Source organism: Dysidea avara, chromosome 3 (assembly GCF_963678975.1).
Source record: "Dysidea avara chromosome 3, odDysAvar1.4, whole genome shotgun sequence".
NCBI classification, from domain to species: Eukaryota; Metazoa; Porifera; class Demospongiae; order Dictyoceratida; family Dysideidae; genus Dysidea; species Dysidea avara.
The window spans coordinates 39,588,132-39,602,309 of record NC_089274.1 but is presented as its reverse complement, the minus strand read 5'-3'; the positions used below and the strand labels follow the sequence as shown (position 1 = coordinate 39,602,309).

At 36.5% G+C, this 14,178-nt stretch overlaps 1 protein-coding gene across 4 annotated transcripts in view; it reads right to left on the bottom strand.

Annotated features, from left to right (window-relative positions):
- Positions 1 to 1,344: 1,344 nt before the first annotated feature.
- The window catches only part of LOC136250938 (uncharacterized), a 33,445-nt gene continuing 20,611 nt past the window's right edge, over positions 1,345 to 14,178 (bottom strand). For 2 of the 4 annotated variants that reach the window (XM_066043283.1, XM_066043284.1), the window contains 2 exons: positions 2,198 to 5,569; positions 1,345 to 1,623 (listed from right to left, as the gene is read on the bottom strand). In XM_066043283.1, the coding sequence (XP_065899355.1) occupies positions 1,524 to 1,623; positions 2,198 to 5,569 (3,472 nt within the window). In that variant the 3' untranslated portion in view covers positions 1,345 to 1,523. Of the gene's footprint in view, positions 1,624 to 2,197; positions 5,570 to 13,763; positions 14,088 to 14,178 lie in introns of those variants that run through there. The other 2 variants (XM_066043285.1, XM_066043286.1) reach the window with 2 other exon arrangements.

Genomic DNA, 14,178 nt, shown 5'->3' with positions numbered 1-14,178 from the left:
TAGTCCTCCTCTGCTACGAAACCAACGATGACATGAGCACTGTATAGCTCCATGTTGAAGTTCAATTGGCAGTGATCTCTCTGCCAGACATTTGTGTCGCTTCAGATCACTAGACTGGCTAAAAGATCTTTCACATATAGAACATTGTATTCTATTCTCCACTGCTGGAATTGGTGCATGTTCAAATATATTGTGCTTGATGGGATTACAATTATTTACAGCAAGACCACCCTTACTCCTAAACCATCTTTCACAAACAGCACATTGCAATGCACCCTGTTGTTGGTGCACTGGCTTCAGTCTTTCTTCAATACATTTATGCCTTGCCTTATCCTGTTCCCTACGGAAGGTCCTGCTGCACACCGTACACTGCACTGTTAGTAAAGCTGTTCTTGCTAGAAGTCAACTGTTGCTTACTCTTTCATTATACAGGTTGTCCCATTGATCTCTGTGGAGTGCTGAGGTGTACCAAGTATCCAATAGTCCTACTGTCTGAAGGTCTGCCTTCCAAACATCTCTCCATCTCTTTCTTGGACCACCAGGTGGACGTTTCTTGGGTAGCCACCCAAATAATGTTCTTTTTGGGGTCCTGCTGTCTCCCATTCTCTCTCTCTCTCTCTCTCTCTCTCACACACACACACACACACACACACACACACACACACACACACACACACACACACACACACACACACACACACACACACACACACACACACACACACACACACACACACACACACACACACACACACACACACACACACACACACACACACACACAAACTACACTATCCGAATCTTTATTATAAATTCACCATCATGGTTCATGACACCAAGATGGGTTGCAATTGACTGCACACCTGACATGGTCTGCACCATCATAGATATTATATATAAGCTATACGCACCAGCATATAATATCTATGGCACCACACAGTCTGGGCATGCAGGGGTAGTCAGCAATTAGCCACAAAACGGTTACTAGACACTGTTTGGTCATGTTACCAGGGATCACTATGGGAAAGTTTGACTATCACACTTAAAAGCATGGATCCCCCCCCCCCACACACACACAAATTACATAGACCACAGTGACCATACACCACATGCACACTTTAGCCACGTTGGTTTATTGGTAATTACATGGCATTTTCTACTAACTTTGATAACTATATAAACCATTTTGTCATTTAAACAGCCCAAATTTGTATCCATGCATTACAAATGCATGTAATTAGCAGTTACACTAAATTTTCAAGATTGCTCATAGGTTGCTTTTCTCTGGCTTCATAGCTTTTCTCATACTGAGGGTTATGCATGCTGTCCCCAATTTGCATGTGATCAAATCAACAGTATGTACGTATATAGGTGTAACAAACTATGCACATAATTGTAATTATACACTCTGCATGTATTAAAGAACTGAGTCATCATCCTAAAGCATGCATATGACACACATGTGAACTGTGCAACACTACAGTAATGTATTTCTACTGCTACTACAATTTTGTGACGCAAGTTTAGTTAGTAGGTACTGTAATACTTTCACTATCCACCATCAAAAGAGACTCTTGGAGTTCAGCATACTTACCAGGGAGTGCACCATCTGTGCTTCGTAAACTACACAAAAGAAACCAGAAAACAATATATAACTGTATATACATTTATTGTTGTTTATGTAACAGTAAAGCATAAAATAAAGTTTGTTTATTGCAATAACCGCTATGACATTTCACAGGCACAATGTAACAGTCAACAATTAGCCATGTTACATTCCTGCTGTCATGCATATACTACTTGGTATAAGTTCAATACAATCTTTAATATTTTTGTGTAACAGATTGCAATGTCAGTTGACAGTCAATGTTATGTTTTCAAACTTTATATGCTCTGGTAGGAGTAGCTAATAAGATATGGACAAACAAAATATTCTTCTGATAAATTCTACTTGCCAGAACGAACAAAACTGATGCCATAAGATCTCTCCATGGCTTGCACAGAGTTCTACAAATTAACAACGTTTAAGAGGAAATGTTCTAGGAAAAATAAATATAAATCAGCAATCTATTTGGAAAAATAACAGATAATTTTCAGAGGTCACACATTTGACTTGTCTTGTTTGGTCACTTGTTTTACAGTTTTCTAGGGAGCTTTCAGTGTGAACTTACAGTAAGAATCTGCATGCAATTGTTACCTTATCAAAGCATCTTGTAATTGGTTGGTTTCACCAGTCTTGAAATGCAACAATTCTGAGATTTTGTGATGTTTGAGAAACACGTAAATGCCAAAGGCAAGGACCAAACACAAGGAAAACAGCATCAAAGTCACAATTATTCTTGTGACTGAAGACTGAGAAAAGCTGAAAGCACTTGGATTAACCACCAAAAGCAGAATTAACAATATCATTGTATCCAATATATTAAGTATGTCATTCTTGTAAGGTCTTATTAACACATGTGTCATAGTAATGATCACACAAGCTGTTTGCAGGTAATATATCATGTTGGAATAGTCACTGTTAGCAAAATACACAATCAACATAATCACCAGTCGACATATCAGATAATATGCAGCAAACCAATTATATTTGTCAGTGTAGCAGTCTTGAAGCCATTTTGTTACTGGTATAAACTTTTTGATGGTGATTTCTTTTTGTCTCAAAAATGGTTCAACAACCAGCAACACTGGAAAGCCAAGAACTATGATAAGTCCACAGACTAAAGCTACACTCCCATATACTGCATGACGACCAGTGAAATATTTCATTTGAGGAAACAAATAGACATACACCTCATCAACATCATTGTACTGTAATGCTCTCAGTAACTGTAATGAAGTGGATGTTACAGTTGTGTATGAAAGTAGTAACAATAGCCCAGTAAAAAGTGCAATAGAACGATTGATATATCTTGCTACTGTATTGCAGTACCTTGCTACAATAAGAATCACTGCAAAGATCAACCAAACACATAACACATGAAAGTAGTGGATAAACTGTTGGTCAATTGCCTTTAGATCTTTTACAAAACAAAGTTTTCCTAGAAACCGAGGAGATAAATTTGTCATACTTGATAAAATGGCAACTATGTAAAACACTCCATCAGAAATATACAGTTTATCAACCAAAACAATGTCTACAATACTGTAAAAGTAAATTATTCCATAAAGATATCCCAAGGAAATTTGGTCTCTGAAACGATACATTACAGTCAGGACAATTACTATTAGCGCAATCCAATACAACATTGTCAACACTACCACTAGTACTGTTATTCCAACAGAACACTTGTCATTACTAACACAATCAGGAGTGTCATACGATAATGAATACCCTGGACTACATTCACCACAAGCTGGTCCTCTCCTGTGTGGACTACACTGGGAACTGATCATTTCTGGTAAGAGGTAATAGCCTGTTATAGTTTCATCTTGGTGAACAAAATTGCAATATGATGTAGGACAAATGGAGACAGTACTTGAATCTAAGAAAACACCAAACCAATATCCTTGTTTAATTTCAGCATGATCCTCAAAACACCTTATAATATCCTTGCCAAGTTTGTAACATTCACACTGTTGTGAAGTATTATCAAACACAAATCCACTGTGACAAGATGATAATGTCAGTGACAGTGTTGCAGTTAATTGTTTGTACTCATGAGGAAGAACTGAAGAAATATCAAGTGCGATGTTTACAGGATTTGTGACATCACTTGTAGCTTGTGTTGCTTGGATGCTAAATCTATTAGAAGATCCATTAAATCCAAGGATTTCACTGTTAGGGAGTTGATAGTAGCTATGACAGTTTATGCACCTCATCCGAAACTGAACTGCTTCAGCAATGGCATTATAATAATCACAAACTGTGGCATTAAAGTCAATTGATTGTCCTAACATTTTGTTACCCTCAATCAAACAAGTAGACCTGTCATTATTGGTCACACTACAATCAGCTGGTGAACACAACCTGATCTCATAAGGTGATGTAGCTACAGCAGGTCCAACAGTACCACGGCGTTGAGTATATGTAAATTTGTTTGGAATATGAACAACAGAGTCATTGCTAGTTTCATCTCTCACCACATCACATGATTCAGGTATGTTGAAATATATTGAATTACCAAAAACTCCAGCAGAATTGTTGACAAAAGATACAGAATCATAATTTGACAAGTTGAAGATTAGTGTGCTATGGATAGCACAATTTGCTAAATCTGAATATATAGCTCCACCGTACACAGAAGCAGTGTTGTTAACAAACTGTACAGTTGCATTGTTGCCAATTGTAAGTTGCGAGTTCTGTTCAAGGTATATTGCTGCACCACTACCACCTGAGTTACTGTGAAATAAATTGAAATTGTGGAAATCAAGGACATATTGTGATGCATGCAATGCAGACCCAATTTTATTTTGAGTAAATTGGCAATCTGTAATGGTTATCTTGTTTTGTAAATTACGAAATATTGTATTTGTCACAGCAGCATAACTTATGCTCTCTCCTCCAAAATTACTATGAAATTTACAATAATATAATCCTATATCAATTTCATTTACACTCACAGTAAGATGTAAAGCCACACCATTGCCAGTTCCTTTGTTTGCTGTAAAGTTTGTCATGCTAATATTGCAGCTGCCCTGATGATTGCTTAAGTCCAATATTAATGCTCCATTTTTGTTGTACGTAAATTCTGATGATAAAATATCAAGTTGGATTTTCTCATTTGCGGTAAAGATTGTAACCCCTCCATTACTGTTGTTAAATACTGTTATGTTGAATACAGTAATAGTGGAACAATTAGCACTATCATAAATATACATACCCATAATGCCATTTGAAGAAAACACTGTATTTTCAATCAAAGCAGTCAGATTTACTGAAGATGGGCTCCAGCAGTATAATGAACTAGTGTCAATGCCTTCAGAAACTATTTGATTTGAGTGTCCATTATGATGAAATACTGATCCAGAAATTGTTAGATTCATTCTTCCACCACTATTCCATATAAGCAAGCTACTATATGGGTATCTACACGGTGTTACATTTTCTATACTATTGTACTGTATAATACTGTCTATAATGGAAATATTTCCTTCAGGTTCTGATAACCAAATTGCACTACAAACCATAGACCACTGAAAAGTGCATTTTGCAAATAATATGTTGGTAATTTTACTAAATTCAATGCCTGCAGCATTTACATAATAACGATCACCACAATGGTCCCATGTGATCCCCTCAATGATGACATCATTACATGACTCACAGTACACACTTCCACTATTGTTACACATGATAGTAGCACCATTACCAGTTATTGTAATGTTGTGTAGATTTCCTGATCCCATATATGTAAATTCAGTTAGCGGAACAATTGTTGAAGTGATATTAACAATGGTGTTATTTTCAATGGAGGATAAAGCCGTGTACATTGAAGAGCACAAACATAATCCTTCCACACAGCATTCAGTGGTGGAATTACCATTGCTGTTGATGGTGACCTTTTTACCGTAGATCGGTTTGCTCGCCACCAAACATATCCATACAGTGACCCAAGCAGCTATACTACTAAACAAAAATAACATCAACAATAACATTACTAGACATGCCATACTTGTTTACAAATGATCAGTGCTTTATAAGAACATTTTATGCTATACACAACCTTACATAATGACAAAAAAGAATGTGATGAGTAAAGCACAATTTACAAAGAAGTCTCTACATCCAGCGCTAAGGAAGACTGAGAAAGCATATACTGCAATTTAGATTTTCATCAATTTGTGCATGAAAACTATATGCGTATATACTACACTAATACATGAATGAAATGTTTGCATTAAGATTCCCTTGCCTCCCCCACTTGCCAAATCATAGGTCTACTTCTATGCACTATGATACTGTATAAATTATGTTGTTAGAGCTGCAATTTTTCTTATTCCATTAAGATCCATCTTTCAAAGTACTTACATGAGATCATTTTACTAGATGCAGTCATGTATACTGTGAATTAAACATGCATGAAGTAACTATTTACCTAAAAAACACTTGTATATTATACATGTTCAAACACCACAAGTGAGAAGCTGCAGACACTTCTAGATAGAGCTGGAGTACAAAAATAAAGTTGCTTCTTATAAAGCAGCCATGGCCTGCAGTGCATATTGTAGTTACAATAGTATAACCATCTAAAATACAAATACAAGTTAATTTACAGTATTAAACATGTGTAGCATTACCCATCCGGTGGATGAAGAAGACTCCACAATGTATCAATACTTCTGGAATTTTGTCTGGCAACATTTCCACATTGAAATGTTGCTATAATGCTACCCAGCTTACAGTAACACATTTCAAAATAGTGTGTTTGACATCAAGACATGAATAGTGTGTCATGTGGCTAAGTACACGCCAGTGTGAGCCCATAACAGACAAGTGTGTATTTTACAAGAACCAACCCTTTTTTTATGGATTTGTAGTTCATTAGTGCCTGAATGGAAATCAACCATCTTTGCTGTGGAAACTCCCTCATGGTAGGGCATCTCTTATTCCACATTTGGGCTGAATCCATCCAGCCATAATTTTATTATTGTAAATTGGTCAAGGAAGACAAAAGTCTTACAAGTACAAGGAAAAATTAATAATTTTAAGGATATCTACTACTATATCTTCAGTTGTAGGCGACCTCCCTTATTTTGCTCCTTTTTCAGTGATCCCTCAAAACTAAAATTCTTTATACTTGTTTGTTTACTTTGTAACATTTTTATGACTGGTGAATCCATGCATACTGCATTACAAAGGAAGGAATGGTGCCAGGCATATTGATTTTGCACTCCAACTATCAATTTAGTATAGCAGCGTAGCCCCAAAAATTAGCCAAATTGTGCACTTTTTCATAAAAGCATGAAACTTTCCTCGTAAATAGTGTATATTCCTCATGAAATAATATAGTGTGATTGCAGATTTGACCTTTTGTGACCTTTATGGCCATTTTTCCTACAAATTTGATCATTTTTATCTTTATCTCCTTGAGGCGCTAGTTGACATGCTAAAACATGGCACCATAGTAAAGATCTTGTTGAACGAAACAACTTGGTTTTTATTTGATGTAAATAGGTAATTCTATTTTGAAATTAAGATTGTTTTTCTTATCTCCAAAATTCTCTGAGCTCTTGAGGTGTAAATTACCTATTGGGAAATAAATTATCTCAAAATTTATGGATAATATAAATGATGGTATGGAATTACCTATTAACTTCAAATAAAAACTAAGTTGTTTCGTTCAACAAGATCTTTGTATTGGTACCATGTTTTAATGAGTTAAGGGTGCTCTGTACAGTTCATACAAGGCTTCCCAAGACATAGTCTGTTTTGCACTAAAAGAAATATTATGGTCACTTAATTAGTCTGTGACATGTTGATGTATTTTAGTACCTGTAAATTAGGTATCTCATAGCAACAAGCGCACGCATCTTGCTATTCTACACCCTCTCACTTAAATTAGAACTACTCTGTACATGAAATTTTCACACAAGCTACTTTAGTGATTTTGCCAAAGAAGAGCGTTTTCCATTTTTAAATAGCAAGTTCAGATGATGAATAATGTGGAATTAAAGAAAAGGATTTCTGGGAGTGTCAACCCAAAAGATAAATATGTGATGATTGAGAAGCTAAAAGACAAAAATAAAAATGCACAATGGTTTGTGCTGTTTAACATAGTGTATCATAAAAGTATCAAGGCTCTTGTGCGTAAACTGCAGGACTAGTTCTAGTATAAAGGGAAATCTGTAACTCATGTTCCAAAGCAAATTTAGCAGTTGGGTTTGGACTAAACTGTGTACTGGTGTTAGCTTATATCCAGTAAAAAAGTACAGAACATTTGCTAAAACCATTTGTAAGTTACAGAACAGATTAATTTTCATTGGAAGCCATATAAGTGGGCTGTACAGAGCACCCTTAAGTAATGCCGTAGCGATATTAAAACAGAAATGAGAAATGATCAAATGTCTAGGCAAAAATGGCCATAAAGGTCACCAAAGGTCAAATCTGCGATGGCACTATACCAAAAAATTATGTCATGGGGAGTACTATTTACATGGAAAATTTCAGAATTTTATGAAAAAATGTACAATTTTTTTGCATTGTGCCGCTATACTAGTTACTAAATTAGCAAAATAGCAACTTTAGGAGAAGGACCTCCGCAATCAATTTGGTCACAACAAAAACTTGGGCAATTTCTGTCAAATGTAGGGAAGCCATCATGCAGCACTACCATTAATTGGCACCTTGTATACTGTTAGAAAAGATAAATGGGACACAAAGGAGGACACAAGTAAGCTTATGAAGCATGCACTGTACATACTGTGGTATGCTAAAAGGCACTTGCTTGGCCGAAGCGATCAAGCCTGTAGTATCCTTAGCTATTATTGAGTTATGCTTACATTAGTCAGTCAGTCAGTCAGTCAGTCAGTCAGTCAGTCAGTCAGTCAGTCAGTCAGTCAGTCAGTCAGTCAGTCAGTCAGTCAGTCAGTCAGTCAGTCAGTCAGTCAGTCAGTCAGTCAGTCAGTCAGTCAGTCAGTCAGTCAGTCAGTCAGTCAGTCAGTCAGTCAGTCAGTCAGTCTGTCAGCCAGTCAGTCAGTCTGTAGAAAATTCCACTAAATCATTTTTTTAATTGTAGCAACTGTTTGGAATCATTTCAGGTTGTAGCTATACATAACCAAATATTGCTAAGTTACCATGAAGGTATTGTAAGGCTGGTTTTAGGTTGATATTTTTGATCAGAAAAACTCAAACCTTCATGATCCCTAATATACAAGTATTTCAAAAAATTTGGAATTTGTAACTAGAGTAGGGACCATAGCACATCAATAAAAAGTACTGAAACAAGCTGGAGAAGTGCACGATATTAAATCACAGTAAAACATAAGAAGTGTTATATCCCTACTGTGCTCCAAGATACCATAATGGAAATGCACATTAGGGATATAACACTTCTTATATTGTTTTAATGTGATTTAATATCGTGCTTGTTCAGTACTTTTTATTGATGTGCTATGGTACCTACTCTAGTTACAAATTCCAAATTTTTTGAAATAATTGTTCGTTAACTTTTTTGTAAATAATGTTATTATGATTGGTGATGCATACTGCATTTGAAATGGCGCCATGCGCCCCAGCTATATCGCCTGAAAAGTGAAGTATCCATTACACTTCACTGTCAGCTATGTTCAACCCGTTACACAGCAGTACGAATCAAGAGCTGTTCGAAAAACATCTCTGCAACCCACACATACCGAAAGAAAGGGTTGGTGCCACACGCCCCGGTTGTATATATTGTTGACTGAAAAGTTACAAAAAATGTTACAAAAAAGTAAACAAACAAGTATAAGAATTTTAAGTTCGATTAGGGATCATAGAAAAAAGTAGGGAAACAAGGGAGGTTGCCTACACCTGCAGATATCCTAGAGGTGTAGGTGACCTCCCTTGTTTCCCTATGTTTTTTTCTGTGATCCCTATTCGAATTGTTTAAAACTCTTAATTTTTCTTTACACTTGTAGTCTAGTAAAAAATTGTATATAGTCCATTTGATCTTGTTGTCCCGTTACTGAGATGTGTGCCTTCTTCATAGTTTTGGTCTTATTTTTATCTTCTGTTTTTCTTAAATATCCCTTTTCTTAGAAACATTACTATAACCAGAATGTACTTCAAATTTGGATTTGCAGTAAGAGCATAGTATTGCATTCCAGATCACATAAGGAACAAGAGTTGTGTGCAATTTTTGAAATAAATTGTCATAACTGCAGGGTAAGCTGCTTGAAAGTTGGTCAGTATGTGGAGTAACCATAATAGTGTAAGCATTTTGTGGTTTAAAGGAATTTGCAATGACATCCATGAAGTTGAATTTGCTGCAGCCATTCTTGAGGTATGGGCTGCCAAAGCTTCAATTTTTATATTTTTTTCTTAAGGGGCCTATGGACCCAAGATTTGTCTTTCTGCACACTTCACAAAAAATTGTTATAAACTCAAATGTGTAACGATTACCTTGAAATTGGCATAGATAAAGAATGTGTAAAGGTGAATTCACATACTAAGTTTACTATGAATCTTATAAATAAAGTACACAGAAAAATTTGGAACTTTTAACTAGATAGGGACCATAACACATCAATAAAAAGTACTGAAACAAGCTGGAGTAGTGCACGATATTAATTCACAGTAAAACAATAAGAAGTGTTATATCCCTACTGTGCATTTCCATTATGATATCTTGAGCACAGTAGGGATATAGCATTTCTTATTGTTATACTGTGAACTAATATCGTGCACTACTCCAACTTGTTTCAGTACTTTTTATCGATGTGTTATGGTCCCTGCTCTAGTTGAAAATTCCAAATTTTTCTGAGTTCTTGTTTGTTAACTTTATTTTTGTAAATGACTGGTAAACCCACGCATACCACATCTGAAATGGCGCCGCGTGCCCAAATTATCATCTGAAAAGTGAAGTATCCATTATGTTTCGTTGTCAGCTACGTTCAACCCGTTACGCAGCATTTCAAATCAAGAACTGTTCGAAAAGCACCCCTGCAATCCATGCATACTGAAAGAAGGAATGGTGCCGTGCACCCCAGTTATATCAATTATTGTCTGAAAAGTAAAGTATCCATTAAGCTTCGTTGTCGGCTATGTTCAACCCGTTACACAGCAGTATGAATCAAGAACTGTTTGAAAAGCACCTCTGATATCAAAATAGCCACTATGACAAATACGGACGATTTCCATTACGAAGGGAAGCCATCATGTGCTATCGCCAAATAAACACTTTTCGCTATCAGCAAAGATGAATGGGACACAAAGGAGGACACTGGTAAGTCCATGAAGAATACATTGTACGCACTGTGGTATGCCAAAAGGCACCTCTCGGCTGGAAGCGACGTCAAACAGTGAAAAAATCAAGCCTGTAGCTTTAGCTGTTATCGCGTTACGCTTGTCTGGAGGCATCAGTCAGGTACTTATTTACTCAGTTGGTCAGTAGAAACTTTTGTTAAATGATTAAAAAAAGTATCAACTTATTGAAAGTGTTTCGGGTTGATCAGAAAGCTTGTTTGGTCTTAGTTTTATGTAACCAATACTGCCTCATTGTCATCTGGGAAAACTGAGGCTGGTTTTTGGGTGATATTATTTTGTAGGCCACGCCTACTCCTTTGTGGTCCCTACTATACACTACTATCATAGTGTATGATCCATAATGTTATGATTGCTTGGTCAGTGAACAAGGCTAATGAACCCGATCCCAGCTAAACCTAATGCTAACATTGAAGTTTGCCTGTTAAGCATAATGCACCTGTGTGAATGTAAGTTTTTGGTGAGTTCAAGTTGCTCTGGCTTTGCCAGAGTGGTCACTTCATTCCCTCCAATGCTAGCTCACCTCAAACTCATCAAAAACGTACCCTTCTAGTGTGTTTGATGCCTGAGTTGCTTGATGGGGTCAGTTACTGTCAGTGGTGAAACCAACAGTTGGTGTCAATAGAACTTTGGTGGCACTTATTGACACCGACAATCCGGCGTGTCAATAGCCGCCACTGCATAAAAATAGCTCAAACTTTTGCAACTACAGAGTAAACTGCATATGAGAATAACTTGGAAGCCACTGCTATCATGGCTCTTCACCTCACTTAATTTCTAGTAATTATCATACAAGCTATCTGTAGGATAATATATCGTGTTGGGAATAGTCACTGTTAGCAAAATGCACAATGAACATAATCACTAGTTGACATATCAAATAATATGCAGCAACCCAGCTATATTCTTTCTGTGTAACAATTTTGAAAAGGATGGTTAACAAAAGTTCTCTGCTTCAAAAATTGTTCAACAACCAGTAACACTACCATGGAAGGCCAAGAACTATGCATTAGAGCTTATATAATACAAGTTTAGGAAAACTTAAGTTTGATTAGGGAACATAGAAAACAAGTAGGGAAACAAGGGAGGTCACCTACACCTGCAGATATGCTAGTGAACATTTAATCCCTAATCCAGTCTATACTCAAGACCAAGATTGAATTAGGGATCAAATGTTCACTAGTATCTGCAGGTGTAGGTGACCTCTCTTGTTTCCCTACTTTTTTTCTATGATCCCTAATAGAACTTAAATTTCTAATTTTTCCTTAAACTTGTTTGTTTACTTTTTTGTAACATTATTATGACTGGTGAGCCCACGCATACCACATCAAAAGAAATGATGGCACCAGAAATAATGTTTTCGTCTGAATGCGCGCCCCAGCTATCAAGCACTGCTTCGAAAGTGCTGTGGCCATTACGCTTTACTTTCAGTTATGTTCAGCCTGTCACACAGCGCTACAGATGAAAAACAGTAGAAGTGCCTCTGCAACAATCCAATCACCACGAAAATACAACAATTCGCACACCCTATCTATCAATTACTGCCTTGAACATAGCTGAAAGCAGCCATTACGCTTCGCTTCAGCTATGTCAGCCCGTTACATAGCATTACAAACAAAGAACAGTGTTAGAATCATCTCTGCAATCAGTCCAGTCACCACAGAAAACACGGACGATTCCCATTTACAAATGTACTAAAGGGAAGTCAAGCATTGCGCTACCGCGAATCGATACCTTGGATTGTCAGCAAAAAGAAATGGGACACAAAGGAGGACAAAGGTAACTCCATGATGCATGCATTGTACATACTGCGGTATGCCAAAAGGTACATCTCGGGATGAAGTGACATCGAACAGTGAAAAGTCATGCCCATGGACTTAGCCATCATCAAGTTACGCTTGCCTAAAGGCATCAGGCTGGCAGGCAGTTAGTCAGTAGAAAATTCCATTGAATTATTTTGTTTTCAAATTTGATAACAATTTATTGGAAGTCTTAAGGTCATACTGAAGTCTGAAGACACTTTTGGGCTTGGTTATACCTAACCAATACTGCCAAGGTGCCAGGATGGAGTTGTGAAGCTGGTTTTTGGGTTAATTTTTGGGCTAGGAAAACCCAAATCTCCAAGATCCCTAATATACGGTACTTTCATACTGTATGCTACTGAAACTTCATTTGAGGAGATTAATTTACAAATGAAAATTCTGGTTTAAACCTAGCTATATACTTAGCAGTAAAAGTTTATAATTTCATAATCTACCAACGGAAGAATTTTATGAGTGTTTTGTTAGAATTCCTTGGAAAAGTGTGCACCCTATTAGAGTATTACAATAAACAAGCAATTACAACTCCTATCTTCAATGATCATGATTGTTCTTGTAGAAATATAAACCCCCAAAGCAGCTATAGATTGGCTTGGGGGCCAAAAAGAAGTGAAATCCACACAGACAGCCAAGCTGTAAAAGGGATGCGGTCTTTGAAAGCCAGGTTGAAAAGTTATGAAACCAGAAGTGACAGCTAATAAATGACTGCAGTAACATTAATAAATTTTAATAACGGCTGTGTGAATTATTAACATTATTAGCATTAACATTGTTGCAGCTATTTCTTGGCTGGCACTTTGATTTCACAACCTTTTTTCACTCAGGCTTTTGAAGACCACACCTTGTTTTCACAGCTTGGATGTTTTAGGATGGGTCTCAATAACACTATGATGTACTAACATTTGATAATGAAGGTAAATATTGTGCCCAAAATTTCATCATTCCACTACAAACATTATATCCCAAAATATATCTCATTTCACAAAGTTTAAAGAAGTCTGCTATACGGTTAAAAGGCTTGAGTTAAATAAACATGCATGTAGGAGGTGCATCAAGATTTATGTTTAACAATATAGAAACATATTATTACAAAAGTAGATTATGCAGTCGTATTCTTTACGTATTTACAAACTGAAGCAATACCAAAGTTCATGCATTAGCTAGCTAAACTGCTATCATTTCAAGATACGAAAAGTAACTATGTAACATGAACCACTAACGGCTATGGATAACTGTGCAAATATGTGATTGTCTATACTAGTGCAATGTGAACCTGCAATTCAGCATGGAAAAATGACAAAGAATGTGAGTGGAGTGTAAAGCACTTAGTCAAACTTGTTTGTCTCAACTTCATCCTCATCATCCTATATAGTGTGAAAAAGAAAATATTGATAACATTTGTAGTTACATAAGTAACACCAACACACACCAGTTACAAACCAGTCAAAAGCAAAA